Source organism: Camelus ferus, chromosome 12 (assembly GCF_009834535.1).
Source record: "Camelus ferus isolate YT-003-E chromosome 12, BCGSAC_Cfer_1.0, whole genome shotgun sequence".
NCBI classification, from domain to species: Eukaryota; Metazoa; Chordata; class Mammalia; order Artiodactyla; family Camelidae; genus Camelus; species Camelus ferus.
Genome location: NC_045707.1, coordinates 16,923,927 through 16,941,437, shown reverse-complemented (window position 1 = coordinate 16,941,437; position 17,511 = coordinate 16,923,927). Strand labels below are relative to the sequence as shown.

Here is a 17,511-nt window from a genome sequence, read left to right as displayed (position 1 = left end):
ATAAAGAGAAAAACGCTCAAAGACAAAGACAAAGCCCAAGAAAAGGCGCTGAGTTTGTCTTCTGCTCCCTCACACGGCAGGCCCTCCCTCTGTGAAGCACAGAGGAACAGCCTCAGGAAGACCCCAGATGTTCCGACCTGGTCCTCTCCTGATGTGATCTGCCGCAGCTGGTGTTAACATCGAACCCTGGCCAGTGGCGGGGAGAGAGGCTACCTCAGAACATCAGCCCGTGCCCAACTCCCCTGACGAGGATGGGCGGTTAGTGTACAGATGTAAAACAGACAGCACCAGGAAAGCTCTGTGAATAAAACTTTAATAATGTACAGCAGAAATTGGACAGGCTCATTCTTATATTAAAACAAAAGATTTCCTATATTACAACGTATTTACATTTGCATACTGAAGAGGTAAAGTGTCTAAGTGGCTATTTTACAGTCCTTTCTAATAAAATGTACAAAAACAAACAGAAGTACCGAGAATGCCGTTCGGGGGCCTTAATGGCGACATAAGAACGGGCTTGGACTTGGTCTGTGAATCCAGAATCCAGAGGTGCAGGTAGCCCTATGGATCAGGGTTAGCCTCAGGGGGCCAAAACCACAGCTTCAGGTTCTCCCCAACTCTCTTAATTCCTAACTTTTAGGTTAAGAGTGGCGGTGGTGGGGCTGGGAGCTTCCCAAAACGCTGCTCAGTCTTCCCCAGAGGTGGAGGAGGAGTGTGTGGTGGGGACAGCAGGGCCACCTGGGGAGTGGGAGAGTGGGAGAGTGGCTTGGGAGTCCCGGGTTGAGGAGTGTTGGCAGATCCCAGAGGCTGGCTGTGGCTGGGGGAGAGGAGTCTGAGTTCCATTGTCTCCTATAACCCGCCAAGTTCTGCTGCAGGGCGGACAGGTGGGCGTCAGCAGGGGTGGGGAAGAAAGTCCCCCTAACTACACAATTGGTATTCGAGGGAAATTCGTCAGTAGCCAGTAAATTGGCCCAAAGAGTTAGGGAAAGATCTCTAATGCAAGGAAAGAAGCAATGCATCAGGAAAATAAATAGGAAGGTCAGGAGTACCGGGGAGACCGATGTAAGCGGGGAGAGGGCTCTCCCCCTCCTCCAAAAGCTTTGGCAGAGAATCGCTGGGCACGAGGCAGGGATGCTCTGAGGCTGCACATATACTGTGCCTCCCCTGGGGGTGAGAAGGGGCTCAGGATGAATGCGGTGAGTCGGTGGGGGGGGGTGTCTCACTGCCATCACCAGCCTCTTTGGTTGGGTACAGAGGGGCTTCCTTGTTCCTCAGTGGTCTAGTAAGAGCAATCACTCCAGGCTCAAAAGGCTCTCAGAACCAACTACAAAACTGCTGGTCTCAAAATAAGCACCCACTAACTCGCATCAGTTCCATCGTCAGTGCTCCAAGAGTCAGACCCAAGCCTATCTTGTTCATAAATGCATTCCCAACGCCCAGGGCAGCTCCCATCTCCCAGCAGGTACCCAACAAATGTTTGTTGAATCAATGCCTGGAGAAGGTGCAGCCCACTGGACCACGCACAAAAGGCTAGGGCCCCAGTGCAAACCCACTTACGGAACTGGGAGGGGAGGCAGAATGCAAGAGAGACTAACCCCCAGGGCAGAGGAACTTGTGATGCTGAGTAGGGGGAACAGGCTCAGGTACAGAGACAGACGTTTCCAGTGTGATTGAGCTATGTGCGTTCGATTGTAGTATTTTTTTTTTGTGGTTATTTTTTCAGGGATTTCCTTAAAAACAAATAGACTGAGAGGTAATCATCACATAGAGATGGTTTTCCTTTTATAAAAACTTAACAATATTTAAAAAAAAGTTAAAATCCAGACCCTCCCAATAAAATTAAAAAAAAAAAAAAGAAAGAAAAAAAAGAAAACCAAACCACTCCAGTTAAGTTATGGCTTCAAAGTTATTATACACCTAAGATATGCTGACCAAACCACCACCCACAACCTTGCTTCTAGACGTCGTTAAATACTACACTCAGGTTAAATAACAGGTTCAGCTCGGGCTGTTCCCTTTAGTAAAGCCCCTGAAGTAGATGCAAGTCTCACATCTTCCCTCCACCGTGATCAGATAATCCAGTAAAAGACCCATGCAGATGCCTCCCTCCCGCCCCAGACTCCCTCCCCACTCCTTGTCCTCCCTTCCCTTCCCCACCCTAAACCCACCACCACCAAAAATATACACTGCTGTTTCCAGAATCTGGGATATGAAAGACAGTTGTGACATTCCAATCCAAGTCCCAAGATCTGGGCTTCAAATACCTTGGCCCTTCCTTGATGCTGCTGAGGACGATGCCCTTAGGCTGGCTCATTTCCCACGGTGGCCGCTGACCACAACACCCGAGACTTCCACCCAGATTCTTGCCCTGCCCATCCCACCCGCCTCCCTCACATCTGGACCCAAAAGCCTCGCCTGCCACGGACAACTGGGCCAGCTTTGGTTCCACAGTCTGAAATGGAGGAGGGCCGGGCTGACACAGGGGCGGGTGGAGCAGCCTGCCGGGGAGGGAGTACCACCGCGGCGTGGGGGTTCCGGAAGGAGGGGAGGGAAGGGAGACCTCCGGGAAGGGACACCAGGGAAACTAGACACTGCTCACTACTGAACAGAGGCACCAGCACGCAGAGACGGCATGACGACCACACCCCCGACCTGCACATGCACAGAAAGCTCAAGCAGGTAAGTGCGCACCTACAGACACACACACACACACACACACACACACACGTATGTGTAAGGGCGTGGCACAGACCAGGCACGACAGGGGACGCACCTCGGCACATGCACACAGGGCTGGACAGACGGGCGGCACTCTGCCTCTGCTGGCAGTCCCTCCAGATGTCGCGCGGGAGGAGGGGCCATCCTCTGGTTCCTCTGGGCCGCCTCGCTGCGCCGGGCTTGGTCCCGGAGGAAAGCCCTAGCACCAGCGCCCAGCTCCTCCCGGCCCTCCCAGGCCGCCCACCCGCCACCACGCCTGGCTACTCGGCTACTCGCCAGGGGCACCGGGCTTTGCGGGGCTTCCCACCACAGCCGGTCCGAGTTGTGGCACTGAGTTCTCCACACCATTCGCTCTCAGAGGCTCCGTGCCACTAGGAGGTAAATATAAAAGGTCTGGGTCTCAAACCCAACGTGGGAGCGAGCGAGTCTCCCGGGCTCTGTCCCTCTTGCGGGCCAGGCTCCTGGCCACAGAGGGCTGGGCAGGAACGAGAGGTAGGCCTCCATCGTACGCGAGCACGGCAGCTCGGCGCGCAGTTCCCGCTGCCCAGGGCCACGTGTCGAGGACGGGGCAGCTAGATCTTCACGTCCTCCTGCACGCTGAGCTGGGACAGGGTCTTCTTAATGCGCAGCGCAGTCAGGCGGGCCGCGCCGTTGGCGTACCAACACTCCCGCATCATCTTCCCCATCACCCGCAACGCCTGCACACACAGACCAGATGGGGGTGTCAATGCAGCCTGCCTGTCAGACCCCAGGCCCCTCTTTATTTCTCGGTGTGAAGTCTGTCATAACGCACCCCCTACCCGCCCTACTCCGGATCCCAGGGAAACACTGCGAGCCTCCCCCTCCCCTTGTCTCTCCCTCCCTTCAGGGGGGCTTCTCTGCAAGCAGGCGGCAGGTCCCCAGTGCCTGGGAAATCCTGAGAGACCCCCGCAACCACTTGTGACCAGAAAATCCTTTCAGTAAGGTTGGAGTACCCACGTTTATGACTGTTTACTGACTATTTTCAAAAGCAGCCAATGAACCAGGACCAGCAGGGGCGCACTGGGGCTGTGCAGGCGGCTGTGGCCCAGTGGCAGGAAGGGCGCTGAGGGAGGAGGGGCGGACCCCGAGAGGCAGGCCCACCAGAGGCAGCAGCTCACCGCCACGGCCTGAGTGCAAAGGCCACCACCGTGGCAGGCCAGGCGGCTGACCTGGACGGTCACCTGTCGATGCTACTGGTTACTGTGGGTTACAAGTCCCCTGACAGCTGCCTCAGGCCAGTATTTCCAGATTCCTTTCAGCAGTGGGCCCACATTTTCCTAAGCAGAGTCCCAACATTCAAACTGACTGAAGAGGGAGTGGGGCGGGGGCGGCTCTTTCGGCCTCTTTCACCCTCTGAAGTAAATAAACTCTAACTGAGGGTTCCAAGCAACATTTTGAAAAATGCTGCTCTGTTATGCAAAGAGAAGGCATCGCTAAAATGCGAGCTAAGTAGTTTTGTTCTTCAATGCAGACCTGCCCCCTAGTGGTTACACTCCTTAAAGCAGAGCCATGAGTGAAAAGGAGGCCCACGCACACCAGTTTAAGCAAACCCTGTTCCCTGCCCGCCCCCACCAGATTCCGCAGCCTGCAGAGGTGGGGGGTCCTTCTCTGCAAGCGGGATGGCCCGTCCCCAGCACCTGCAACTCCATGTTTATTAGGATTCTACATCAGAAATGTGTCCTTATTTCTCTTACTTCCACTGAATGTCGCCCCCTCCCCACTTCATCTGCCATGGCTCCCGAATCCAAATTCTCCATACCCACCTCACTTCTGAGTTTCCAGAAAGACCAGTTCCCTCACAGCCATCTTTTCACTGAGTCCCACCCTCATTCTTCCACGCACTCTGTGGACATCTCTGTAACTCTTCCACAGAGCTCAGCTCACCCCTGTGGCTCCAGGGCTGTTTTTCTAGTTGGACAGGTTTAACGGCTCCCACTCAGTCTGTCTCTTTCTGACAGGAGAGAAATTCTACCACTGAACCACCAATGCCCAGCATTAGTCTGTCTCTTTTTGTTTTGCCTCTCATCATCTGTGTCCCGGGACCAAGCCATTTTCTTCTTTTAGGCTGTCAATTCCAAAGGGGATCCTACAGTGTCCAAGAGAAGGGCTGCAGTCCCTCGGGGATCCGTATGTAACACAACAGCACATAACAGTATGTAGTAATTGACACACTCAGGGAGGCCCCTGGGGGTTGGCCCCATGGTCAGGAAACGTTTTTCCAAGGTAGAGAAATCAGGCAGGTGGGAAAGCCACAGGAGAGAGGGCGCTCCTTACCTCATAACTCTGCCACCAGTTGGGGATGTTGGGACGTAGCTTCTGGTCACACACGACCTTCCGCATCTCCTCGATGGAAGGGTCAGAGGGCACTAAGTCATAATATGGGAGCTGATATTCTTCGTGGACTCCTGGGAGAACAGAGAATACCCACCGGAGTTACTGAGAGAAGGAAGAGATTACTCAAAAGCCAGCGACAACACCCATGTTGTGATCTGTAAGTACCGCTTCCCAGTAAGAGGAACGAGGGCTCCCGGCGGAGCTTGGGCAACTCCAGGTATGGGACCAGAGACACCCAAGATTAGCCAGGAATCTTCCTCACACCAAAAAACAAGGAAACCATCAATGACTACTGCAGTCATGTCAGAAAGCAGCAACCTGAAAAACTCCCGACTGACCAAGGATGAGAACATTTAAGCAACAGGAAAACATAACTTCAGTGGAAACAAGTATTTTAAGTCCACCAGTTCATGAAGACACTGAAAACAAATAAGCCAAAACCTCAGCCACTTCTGTAGGATGATACAGAATAAACTCATTATTTTAAATAATGGTAAATACATGGAAAGAATGAAATATTTTTCCTGCCTTTCCTATTCAAACTACACATCTTGGTAACCAAACAATTAGGGGAAATTCCTCTTTAAAGAAGAAATCTAGCAAGTACATAAAATCTGACAGAATTGGAACATTAGCATTTTCCAACCTCTAATAAATTTGGATTTAGACAATGACCAGCGATGGCTGCTAACATCACAAAAAGAGACAACTGCATTTACATGTGCCTTGTAACATAAGGATCTGGGGGGAGGGGGGAATATGATTCTAGTCTTCAGATGTAACTCTTATATAAGAAATTCACAAAACAGTAGGACATGTGAACTCCACGAAGAGGCACTCAGGAAATCCAGACAGGAGAACCTTACAGGACAAAGAACCTGGATTCTCCAATTAAAAAATGAACAAACAAACAAACAAACCAAAAAAATGCTGAAGATAAAACACAATGGAGGGGGAACCGGTAGATTATAAGAGACTTAAGAGGTCTATCAATCAGCTGCAGTGGGTGGATATTATCTGAACGCTGATTTAACAAGCTGTTTTTAAACAAATTAGGAGACGCTGGCTAATATTAAACGACATTAAAAATTATTGTCCCTTTTTAAAAGTGTGATAAAAGGATATTTTTGAAGTCCTTATCTTTTGGAGCTACAAACTGAAATATTTTCCACAATAAAAAGTTAATTTAAAAAATCCAATGTAACTTTCTCAGGACTTTTTCCAGAAAAAATTCTGCTGTCCTGAGCTGATGGGACAAATTTTTAAATAGAGTCGAACTTGGTAATTATCTAAGGAGTAGTTAGCTTAAACTCTGGCCTCAGTCTGCCAGAGTCTCAATCCTAGTTCATTAGCTGTGTGACCTTGGACAAATCACTCATTCTCTCTGTGATTCCTTTTCTTCATCTGCAAAATGGTGACAATAAGAGGACCCACTTCATAGCTTTGCAGTAAAGATTAAATGAGTTTATACATGGCAAGTGGTGAATAAATATTAGTACTATTAGTATGCACTCAGCCCCAATTTCTAGATAGCACAGAGAAAGAAAAAATTAACTTGCTCACAGTTTAAGACCTGTGTGGCCAGGTTGATCTTGATCTGTCTTATCTGTATACAATGATCAAAATTTAAGATGTACAATTCCATGGAAAGTACCTGGCTGCTCCTCCATACTTTGGATCTTACAAGACACACCAGAGATGGAGAAAGGCAGCAGCACAGGAAAGGGCTCTGCGGGAGCGCTCACCAGCTCTTCTTAATTAATTAATTAAATTTAATTCGCTTCCACTGACCTGGAATCTGTGACATCAGAGACAAGTGGCTGAAGGCAGGGTTCTAGGGTAGCGAGAACTCGATCACGTGGCAGAACACTTGGAAAGTCACTGTTAAATTCTGATGTACTAAGCTAATGATAAAAAAATGTTTTCTGCTAAATCGGATACTACCTTTCATGGGGTTCTGACATGGTTGAGCAGTTGCAAAAGCCAAAGAGTTAAGGAAAAAACTACAGAGGAAAAAATTCATCATGTCATGAGAAAATTCCATGCATTAGTAAGCTTTCTCCCACAAACTGCAAAACTACCACTACTATTTTACCTATGAGACACCATGTTCTGAGAGAGCTTGAGAGCCAGTGTTAGAATACCCTGCCTCCTGTGCAAAGGAGACCCTTGTATTAGTCCTGTGCTATTCCTGCCCAGGGCTTTCCCAGTCTCCACAGACCAATACAGACAATGTGTTTAAAAAAAAAAAAAAAAGCTAAATGAGCCTCCGGAATGGTCACAACATAAAACACTATTCAACAAGCTGGTCCCAAGAGTAAACACACACCCTCAGCAAGGCTGCTCCAGGCCCCACTGCTGACCCGCTTTGATGAGAACTCAGAGTGTCACGGGCTCTGGCACTAGGCCTCTGACAGGCTGTGAGAAGAAGTGGGGCAGGAATACACTAGCACCCTCGGGTGGTCCTGCACGCTGGGCTGGGAGGCAGGAGCAAGAGGATGCAAGAAGAAAGGTACCTCCAGAGTTGCATCTTCGAGCAATCTCCCAGTACACGAGCCCGAGGGCATAGATATCCGCACACTTAAAGGAATCGAAGTGCTTCATGTTGATAGTTTCGTCCAGTACTTCGGGGGCCATGTATCTGCAGCAGCAAAGGAAACGCGATCACACACAGAAAATGACGATTTCTCTCGAGTCAAAAGTGCTGATTCAAGGGCCCCCTGAATGTGGGAGAGCATCACCCCAAGAGAGCCCCTTGGGAAGAAGGAAGTGGTTAATCCTTGTTATTGCAAACTCCCAAGTTTTGGATTCAAATCTAAATGTGAACAGCACAGGTTTGGTGATACTAGGCCACTCTTATCTCTGTCTCTGTTTTTCAACCGTCAAGGTTTATTTTAAGCATGTTTTGATTTCTTGGCAGAGGCATGTGTCCTCACAGAGCAGGAACAGCACATGATATCTGGTTGCTACTAGGCTCTTGGACTTTACTGAATGCAGCCACAGTGATGGGCTGAGTTTAAATTTCAGTCTGAACCTCTTCAGTTATCTTACCTGTGCAGAGAAGTGAAAACTCATTCTAGGCAGTCATCAACATCCCCCTCAGTTAGTTCGCTAGTACTGCCCGAGCCACGCCCCACTCCCCCCCGGAAGGCAAATCAGATCACCTCAGACCCCACACTCTGAGGCCTGGGTAACTGCAATCATTCCGGTGAAAAGGAAGGGAAAAAAGCAGCAGTACCATTTTAATTACATTTGCAGAGACTCAGCAGGTAAACAGACCTCCTCTTCCAGCCAATGAAAAGTTCCATTTCCAACTCGTGAAGTCAAGCTGTAACCACTGTTCCTCACTTCTTACTTCCCTTCTGTCTGAAGTGATCCTGCAGGGTGCCTCTAACCTCCATCCTGGACTAGCTCTGCTCTAGCTTGGCAAATCTGCTCTCTAAGCCCCAAGCAAAAATACGCCCCCTGCCTCCTCAGGGGTCCTGTACAGGCTGCTCCTTCAGACCACAATGTTTTCCCTTCTCCTCGAGCCAAGCCTGGTGCCCGTTCCTTCTCCAAATCTTGCTCCCAGTTCTCTTCGTCCACTGCCTTCCCCGCCCAATGCACCAACACTTCTGGGTATGTGGTTCTAGGGAGCTGTGCTCCTGGCTCTTACATCTGCTCGATACAACCTGTGTGGCCTTCCAATGTGGGGAGCAGGGCTTCAGTTCAACTTCTGGCTGTCTGAGTGCCAGGACTACACCTCCCATCCCTGTGCAGATGGGTAAGGGCACACGTGGGCCACTCCGTACACGGGTGAGGCAAGGACAGAGGCCCAAGGCCTCCCTACCGTTTGGTTCCCACCCTCTGGTTGGGGGCGATGTCAATGGTGTCGGTGACAGCATCATGACGGACAGCCAGGCCCAGGTCTGCGATGGCACACATGCCATTTTTCTTCACCAGGATGTTCTTTGACTTTAAGTCTCGATGAGCAATTCCAGGCTTCCCTGGAAGAGAGAGAGAAAAAACAAACACACAAACAAACAAATGTGGATCTTTAAAGAAAGACAGTAGAAGCATTAAAAGCAAGGACTCCGCAGCCAGACTGTGTGGGTTCGAGTCCTGGCTTTGCCTCCCACTAACCCAGTAATCCTGGAAATGCAACTTAACCCATCTATATACTGGTCTTCTCATCCATAAAATGAGATTAAACACCAGCACTCACTTCATGAGAATGTTGTGAAGATTAAATGCATTAATGTAGGTAAGTCAGGCGCTTAGAAGGCCCTGGGTATTAGCTAACAGTATGATATTAGCACTGCTGCTCGCCTTCCCTGAGCTAACACGGTCCATGAGGGATTGCTGAGGCCTTCAGAGAAAAGCCCCAGCACTGACTAGGTTCTCAGAACCAAACAAGGGAGGTAAGGATGGCTACTATCACCGCAGAGCCTAGGAACAGGGTCCACCTTGCATGGCTGGTTTTCTGTCACAGCAAGAAGAGCTGTGCCCTGGCTGAGCCGGCAGCAGGGAGTAACGTGCCGCTGTGCCAAGAGCCAGGAGCTCTCAGAGAGCTGATGTCAGTCAACAAGTAGGGACGCTCAAGGTCTTTTTCCCCCAGGAGACCCTCCTAGCTCAGGGGAGCCCAGTGTCTAATCCCCCAGGCTGCCCCTAGTGAGGAGCATGTGAGGTCACTAAGCCGAAAGCTGATGCTCGTACAGTAGCTTATTTAGTCTTCTCAGTCTCCTTTCTTTACCTGCAACCTTGGGCGTCTGAGATGATCACTCAGTTAACACCAGCTCCCCAACCAATAACCACACCAGGCCATCGGGGACAACCAACCAACATTTCCACTATAGAGCACCCCCAGGAGAGCTCTGAAGGCATAGGCCCCTCTTGTTCTTGCTCGAATGGAGCTCGAACACCTCTCCTCATTTTTTTCTTTTTCTTAAAAATATTTTATTTATTATTGTATTATTTAATTATTTTATTTTGGCTGGGGGGGGAGGTAATTAGGTTTATTTATTTTTAGAGGAGGTACTGGGGATTGAACCCAGGACCTCGTGCATGCTAAGTATGTGCTCTACCACTTGAGCCACACCCTCCCCTCGAACCCCTCTCTTCCAGACAAGACCACAGTTCCTGAGGCCCAGCTCCAGCTTTCTCAGTGAGGAGCTCTGGGAGCTCGCTGGGGATGGGACCAGCCCTCAGCTGGCTCACTCACCTTGGGTCCCCACGATCTCCATGTGCAGGTGTGCCAGCCCACTCGCGGCAGACAGGGCCAGCTTAATCATCCCCTCAATCGTCACCGTGTACCGGTTCAGATAATCGAACAGAGAGCCGTGCTCATGATAGTCCGAGACGAGCCACAGCTGTGTCCAGGTGCCGTTATCTGCAGAGAACCACAGAGAAGCTCCAGAAAGGCACAGCCACCAGCAAAAAGGTCAAGGTGGGAAAGTAAGAGTCTGTACGATGCAAACCCCAGTCAGACCCCCGAATCCGGGTCCTCGCACACTCCCCCCGACACCTCCTGACACCCCTCTGCGCTGTCCTATCCACAGTTGTCTACAGTTTCAGACTCCAGGAAGGACAGAGGACAGCCTTTCTTTCTTAGACCTGCTCCCTTATTTCTCGTAGGTGGCTGCAGGACTCTGAACAGCGCCCCCTTATTACACCAAATTTAAAATGCGAGGCAGAAGAAGAGGAAGCATGTGCTTAGGGAAAGGAACAAAAATCATCTGTTTCAACTTCAACACTGCTTCTGATCCTGACAAGACTTGCTCATTAAAACCATGACTGGCGGCATCCACCCCCGCCCAGAAGGAAGGCTTTGCAGGCAGGTCGGCCTCTGGGCTCCAGGCCCCTTCGAACAGGGCCCAGGCCCAGCCCTAGTCTCATGTGTCGTGTTTCATTTAAGTTCACTGCTCTTATCAGGCTCTCTGTGAGAGGAGAAAGGAGCTCCTTCATGCATTATCATATTCCAGGCCAAAAATGCTTTCCAATGCACAAAGACCACACTTCCAAATATTCCAGAGAGGTCATCTTACCCCAGAAGAGCAACGGAAGGTGGCGAGCCTACACTCTTGTACAAGGCGGGGGGTGCCGTGTACACTGGGAAGGAAGGTTGGGAGGAAGAGAGGGAGAAAAAGAAAAACCAAAAGCTGGTAATCTAATTATGTTATGCTGTTGGCAGTAAGAAGATTGGGAACTGGATTGAGATCTCCCAAATTCCAGGCTGGCCCTAGTTCCAGGACACTATACTATATTTTAAAAAGGCAAGAACAAAGGAGTCTGATCTTTCTCTTCCTTGGCCCTGATGTGGGTTTCAACAGCCAGATCCTGCTCACACAAGCTGCCAGAATCAACACAGGGAGTGGCTCCTGGAACAGCACCAACCTTGGATTCTTTGATTACCAATGAGGGGTCCACCAAACACACCCCCTTACACTCAATCAGCCCTGAAGTCTTGAGGACCCTGCCAGTAAGTTAAAAGGGGAGACATCTTTTGAGCCTTTAAAACATATCTAAGATTTAAATGTTATCAAAAGGTGATGCTGTTTTAAAAAGGAACAGCCTACTCAGGAGGAGTAATGACTGCTCTCTTCCCCTTCTTCCCTTGCATGAAAGTCCAAGACTCTTCAGCTTGGGGGCAGCTGAGGCCACTACAAACCCCCACAGCAATGTGGGGAATGAGCAGTCTGCTGTTGTTTTAGGAAGGAAAAATAAACACTTAGCATCGTCCACAGGCTTCATCAGCACTAACTTCTAAAAATCACTGGACCATGGAGCAAATTGTGTCATGACTGCCAGAGACACTCTTCTAAAATGTAAATGCCATCACCTTGCAGTCTTTTTGACTTCAAGTATGCTACCTGCCCATGCGTCTGCTGTCCCCTCTTCCCAGGTGCTGTAAGGCAGGGACCGTGTCTTGTTCTTACATGTGACGATCCAGGCAGTAGTCAATAAATATTACTGAACCAATGAATGAAATTTCAGCTACTCACTCACTCAGAATTAAACAATCCTCTCAAAAAGGCCCTTCCGAATCTGGCCTCCACCGCCTCCCCACCCACGTCTTTGGCACTTGCAGGTTCCCAAGGACGCTTCACCTCTGCACGTTTCCAGAGTGCCCTTCTCACTGGTTTTTCTTTCTGACCAGCTCCTGCCACCTTCTCCTCAATCAAGCTCAGGTATGACCTCCATGACCCCCGTCTCACCCCAAGTCTGTTCACTAGAACAGCTGTTGTTTACTTCCTATAATCAACCATCAGTTTGCTCGTCTCTTTGCTAGTCAGCGAGGTCCTGACAAATGAGCACATGCCCGAGCATACAAGAGTGATTCAAAAACTAAAGCAAAGTCAGCAGAGCAAGGGAGGAGGAAAGAAGGAAACTCAGCTACAAGAGGACCAAAAGCTGAACTTGAAGGCCACGGGGGAGCCCTTGGCGGGAGGCAGGCTGTTGCTCTGCAGGGCCTGCTCCACTGCAATAGTGTGTATGACACTGGTCAATCGCAGAGCGAGGACCACATGCTTTTCTGGGGCTCGCCTTTCTTGGCAGGGCCTGAAGTTGCATTTCTTCATTCCAGTTGTTTTCAAGGTAAATTTACTGGAGCCCCTACAGGGACTACCCCAGGGGTGGGTTTGGGAGTATCACCAAAGGGAAAGTGAGCAGGTAGGCTGAGGGTTTATCTTATTTATCTAATAACTGCTTATTTACTTGCTTAATAACCTGGGTTTCTGTATAACCTTTCGCAGCAGAAGAGTTTGACAGTCACTGTCTTATATTCAGAGTCTCTTTCAATGGGGGATAACTATGAAGGCAAACAGAGCTGTGCTGTCCCACAGCTCTTTAGTCTCCCCAGTCACCCCTCCATCTGGGACAACTGCTGACTCAGGGACACCCCGTATCCAGACCTAGCCCTTTACCTTTATTGTCAGCGGCAATAAACCCAAGGATGTTTTCATGGCGCAGCATGACTGTCTGGTATATCTCTGCTTCCCGGAACCAAGACCGTTCTTCACGAGAAGAGAATATTTTCACGGCCACATCACCACCCCTCCAGCGGCCGCGCCACACTTCTCCAAACCGGCCCTTGCCAATAATCTCCTGTAAAACGATGGTTCGGGCCACTGTGCGTTGGACAAAAAGGGGCAACCCTGTGGATAAAAGAATGGAAAGAAAGCTGACATTGTGTATTTGCTGAACTTTGCAACTCCCACTCTCACTGCCACACTGGAAAAGCCCTCATCACAGTGCCTCCATTCTACACTGGTCCACTGACCACAGAAAGCTGCGGCTGTCCCTGTACCATGTCCAGGTAACCCACCAGAGGACTAAGCCAGGGCAACACTGACAGTGAGTGAACACAGAAAGGGAAATGTACACAATTAGCTGGTCCTCATCTAAGCAATTTCTCCTCTCATTTAGTATGAATGGTAGATTGAATGTAAATGTCTGACAGGATTTATCAGCTCTTCAGCCAGCTTCTTGTGGGCCAATCCACCCACATCTGCTTTATGGGGAAGCCGCTCTGCTCATTGGCCACTAGAGGGCAGTGCTGCGTGGCCCATGAAAGCCAAACTGCTGGGGCACCCAAGGTTCCTACCTCTCTCCAAAAAGATCAAAGTTCTGTTCACACAGGAGGAAGCTCCAGGGAGGGAGCTCCAGACGTAGAACTCGGGACTACTCATGCTTATTCTAAGATTAATTTCACTGTCTTTATAGGACCCATTTACTGCCTCTGACTCACGCAGTGAGTGTCTCCCTATCTAACCGGTCACCCACACCATCATGACGGGCTCTTAACTCCCTCACTCCCCTTGACCAAACAGATAACTGTGTTATTACTCCCTAAGTTGCTGACTGTGTGCTTACTGTGCACTGGGCACCCTGCTAAGGGCACTGCATAAATTACCTCATTTCCTCACAACCACCCATAAAGGTAGGTACTGTTATTATCCCCATTTTACAAATGAGACGACTAAGGCTCAAAGGGGAAGGTCAAGTAACTCATTCTCATTCATACAAGCGGTAAATGGCAAGGTCGGGATCAAAATCTAGGACTGACTCCTAAATTCATGCTTTTAACTACAACAGCATAGAACCACCACAAAGTTTCTCAAATTAGCCCCCTCCACTCCATGCCCTCCATGCCTGTCCTTGCTCCAGCCCTTCTTTAGAAGACTTCCAACTGCTCTTTCTGACCCTACCTCATGGGGCTTCAGCCCTGCACACTCACGCACAGCCCCACCTCATCCCACTCTCCCCATCAGGAGGTTGGTAAATGAATGAGTTCACCCTCCATATCACGCCAGAATTCCTTCCACAGGAAAACATGGACATGCACTGTCTCACACGAAAACCTTTGGTAGATGCCTCTCACCTCACCAGGTAAAGCAGGCACCTGAGTGCTTCCCACCCGGGCCCCTGGCTCCCACCCCCAGTGTGGGCACCACATGTCCCTAACACTCGGTGGTGTCAGGATTGGTCGCTAAACACTTGGTGAACGCTCACGCCTTTCTGTCCTTCTTTTGCTTGAGGTTTTTTCCTTGGCCTGGAATGTTCCCTGCCCTTTTACCGCTCTCAAAACTTCCAACTCAGTCTTCAAGACCCCTTGAGACACGACCTCCTCTGGAAGACCCTTCCCACAGTCCCCGCCCCTTCTATCCGACCCTGGCTTGGCCTCTTTCCCATCTTGTTTACCCTCCATCACCCAGAGGGTTCACACTTATTAGTGTGAACTGAAAGTCACATAAGCAGCAAGTCCACAGAATTAAAGCCCCAACACCTTGGAAACTCTGCATATTCTGAATTAAGAATGGATGAAACCATCCAGAGAGAACGAGTCATTAATCACATTACTCCAGATGACTAGGCAACTGCCCTGGGCCTTCCCTAGTCTCAGCTAGTCCTGACCTTAAAAAAGACTCTGAAAAATCTGAGTTACCCTCCTCTGGCAGCAAGTCAAGTCACAGAGCCAGTCAGTTCTAACCACTGCCCTACCCTCTTTCAGCAAAGAACGAGCCATATATTTGCTCTCTTCCTAAAAATATGCAGCTTTTAAATATATCCATCATTTTGGCACTCTCTACTGCAGAGCTTAATAAAGGCAAAACCACGGAAATTCAGGAGATGTCAGAGCTCAAAGTATTCCTGTGCTCAAGGAGGGATGTCTGGCCATGACTGATGGCATAATTTCCCTACAGAATAGTCTTGCCACCTGGCAAGAAAACATACACAAACACACACAAAATTCTCACAAATACGATTGTTTCTTTTGGCTAGAGTGGCAAGAATGACCTTGGTGGATGAGTTTTTTCTACAAGAACAGAAATCTCACTGTCACTAATTGTTTATCTTCATAAAGAGACCCTCTTGCAGCCAGAGCCACACCTAACAGCCAGCTGAGCTCTACCCTGAGACTGGAATGACCCAACTCCCTTTATCCTAAATTCTAGTCTCACATCAAGGTCCAGTGTTTTGTTCAATTCCGCCACCTAAGAAAGACTCAGTACCAACAGGCAGCCCCGGAAGTGGTGCTGATGGCACGCTGGAAGGCCCAGTTGCCTTCATTTTAACCGCCACCAGAAAACCCCCGGGCAACTGGTGCAGGTCAATGATTCACCCAGCCCTGGCTCTCGGGTTTACTCTGTGTCCTTAAACTCCCTTTGCGGTTGCTCGCAGATCAATGATTAGCTGCCACCACCTCACAGGAACCCGGCACACTCCTGTTTCTCCAAAGGGGCCCTGAAACTGAGCACGCCACTGCTCAGGTGGAACCAGGTGAATTTTAATAGCTGTACGGTTACAAGACTCAGAGAGAGCAAGGATTGTAGAATGGAGGGTTCTGCACCTGACCTTTGGAATTCCAGAGAAGGAAAGATTTTCTGTGAATCCATTACCTTATCTTATTACGTGTCAGACTCCAAAAGAAGGGGAATCATGAAACCAAATGGCCAGCCTTCCTCCTGCAGGCTCCATCCTGCTGGGAGACAGGGATGAAGGCTAACAACAGACACGAGGCCTGAAGGAGGCAGTACCTGAGCCAGACCCTGACGTGGAGAGGTCGTAGACGAGGTCCTGGAGCGTCTTGTCTTTGGAGAGACACATCTCACACGAGGGGTCCTCCATGTCCAGCCTCTGGCGGTTGTGATAGACGCGCTGATGATAGTTAATGACAAGGAAAACAATGACGATGATGAGAAACAGGAGGAACACCGGGCCAGCAATAATGCCCACCAGCTCCACGGGGCCCCACATGGAGGGGTGCTCGGGCTCCTTGAGGTGACCTGGGTCAGGTGAGAGAGGAGAGGGGAAGAAGAGAGAGTAAAAACAAGGGAACGCTGCAGCCTCGCTGACCCCCAGCTCCTCCCTCTGTATTCAAGGTGTCTTTGACCTTGCAGGTCTGACTGGCTAGTGTCTGCCTGGATGCTCTCAAATGCAAATCTCTCTAGTGAAGGAGCCCTTTTCAACTGTCAAACCCATAACCTGCTTCATAATTTCTCAGCACTTCGTGGTGCTGTTCCCACCGCAGCGCCACAGGCACAAGCCGGATTCTACTCTCCCACGTGTGTGATGGCCTCTTCAAGTACGGCCCCTTCTCCTCTGACTTCCCCAGTCACACCTCCTAAATGGCAGATTTGCGAAGGGTGGTACAGAATACTTTCAGGCCTTGATTACCGTCCTTCTTTCCCAGTTCTAGTTCCTCTTCCCATTTTGCCGTCACCATCACGTCAGAAGCTCCCCTCTCACCACTATGGGGCTGCCCCCTTCGGGATCAGCCCCAGACCCTCCCAGCGGGGACCCCTGCCTGGCTCTTCCCTGGCTGCGACAGCTGCTCAGCCACACCCCAAACGCAGCTTTTGTGTCTGCGACCCACTGGACAATGTCTCCCTCATCCTTGACATAAACAAACTGGACTTGGGAGGAATCCCATCCCATGTCACCTCGTGGGGGGGCATCAAAAAGGTACCTTTACCTATCACCAAACAAAGGGATTGGGGCAGAGTAGAGAAGGATGAAACGACAGGGGTGCCCTACCTCCACGATGAGCCAATAGTCCAACAAGGGTGTCCACTCACCGCTGGGCACCCTCAGGTCGATCTTGTTGCAGAAGTCGGTGTAGCAGCAGTGCGTGTTGCGCAGATCCTCGGAGCTCAGGCAGTAGAAGGGCTTCCCAGCGGGGACCAGCTCCACTTTGGGGATGCAGGTGCGCACGTGGTGCTCCATCCCATCCAGATTGAAAATGGAAACCATGCAGGCCCCATCTGTCTCACACGTGTAGTTGGTCTGTAGGCAGCTGGTGCATGCACACAGCAGAGCTGCAGGAAATTTGGGAGTGGACATTGACATTAATGGTGAGATATTACCCTAGGTCCTTCTCCAGACTTAGAATACAACCCCTCAGCATTCCTGATGTTCCAAAATAAGGCGCTTGTATAGAGATGGGGCCAAAAAGGTGGT

At 50.0% G+C, this 17,511-nt stretch overlaps 1 protein-coding gene across 2 annotated transcripts in view; it reads right to left on the bottom strand.

Moving 5' to 3' along the window:
- Positions 1 to 297: 297 nt before the first annotated feature.
- The window catches only part of ACVR1B (activin A receptor type 1B), a 32,921-nt gene continuing 15,707 nt past the window's right edge, over positions 298 to 17,511 (bottom strand). For both annotated transcript variants that reach the window (XM_032492888.1, XM_032492889.1), the window contains exons 2-9: positions 17,130 to 17,369; positions 16,089 to 16,337; positions 12,975 to 13,205; positions 10,274 to 10,441; positions 8,903 to 9,059; positions 7,590 to 7,714; positions 5,014 to 5,144; positions 298 to 3,416 (exon numbers count right to left, since the gene is read on the bottom strand). In XM_032492888.1, the coding sequence (XP_032348779.1) occupies positions 3,291 to 3,416; positions 5,014 to 5,144; positions 7,590 to 7,714; positions 8,903 to 9,059; positions 10,274 to 10,441; positions 12,975 to 13,205; positions 16,089 to 16,337; positions 17,130 to 17,369 (1,427 nt within the window). In that variant the 3' untranslated portion in view covers positions 298 to 3,290. The remainder of the gene's footprint in view (positions 3,417 to 5,013; positions 5,145 to 7,589; positions 7,715 to 8,902; positions 9,060 to 10,273; positions 10,442 to 12,974; positions 13,206 to 16,088; positions 16,338 to 17,129; positions 17,370 to 17,511) is intronic.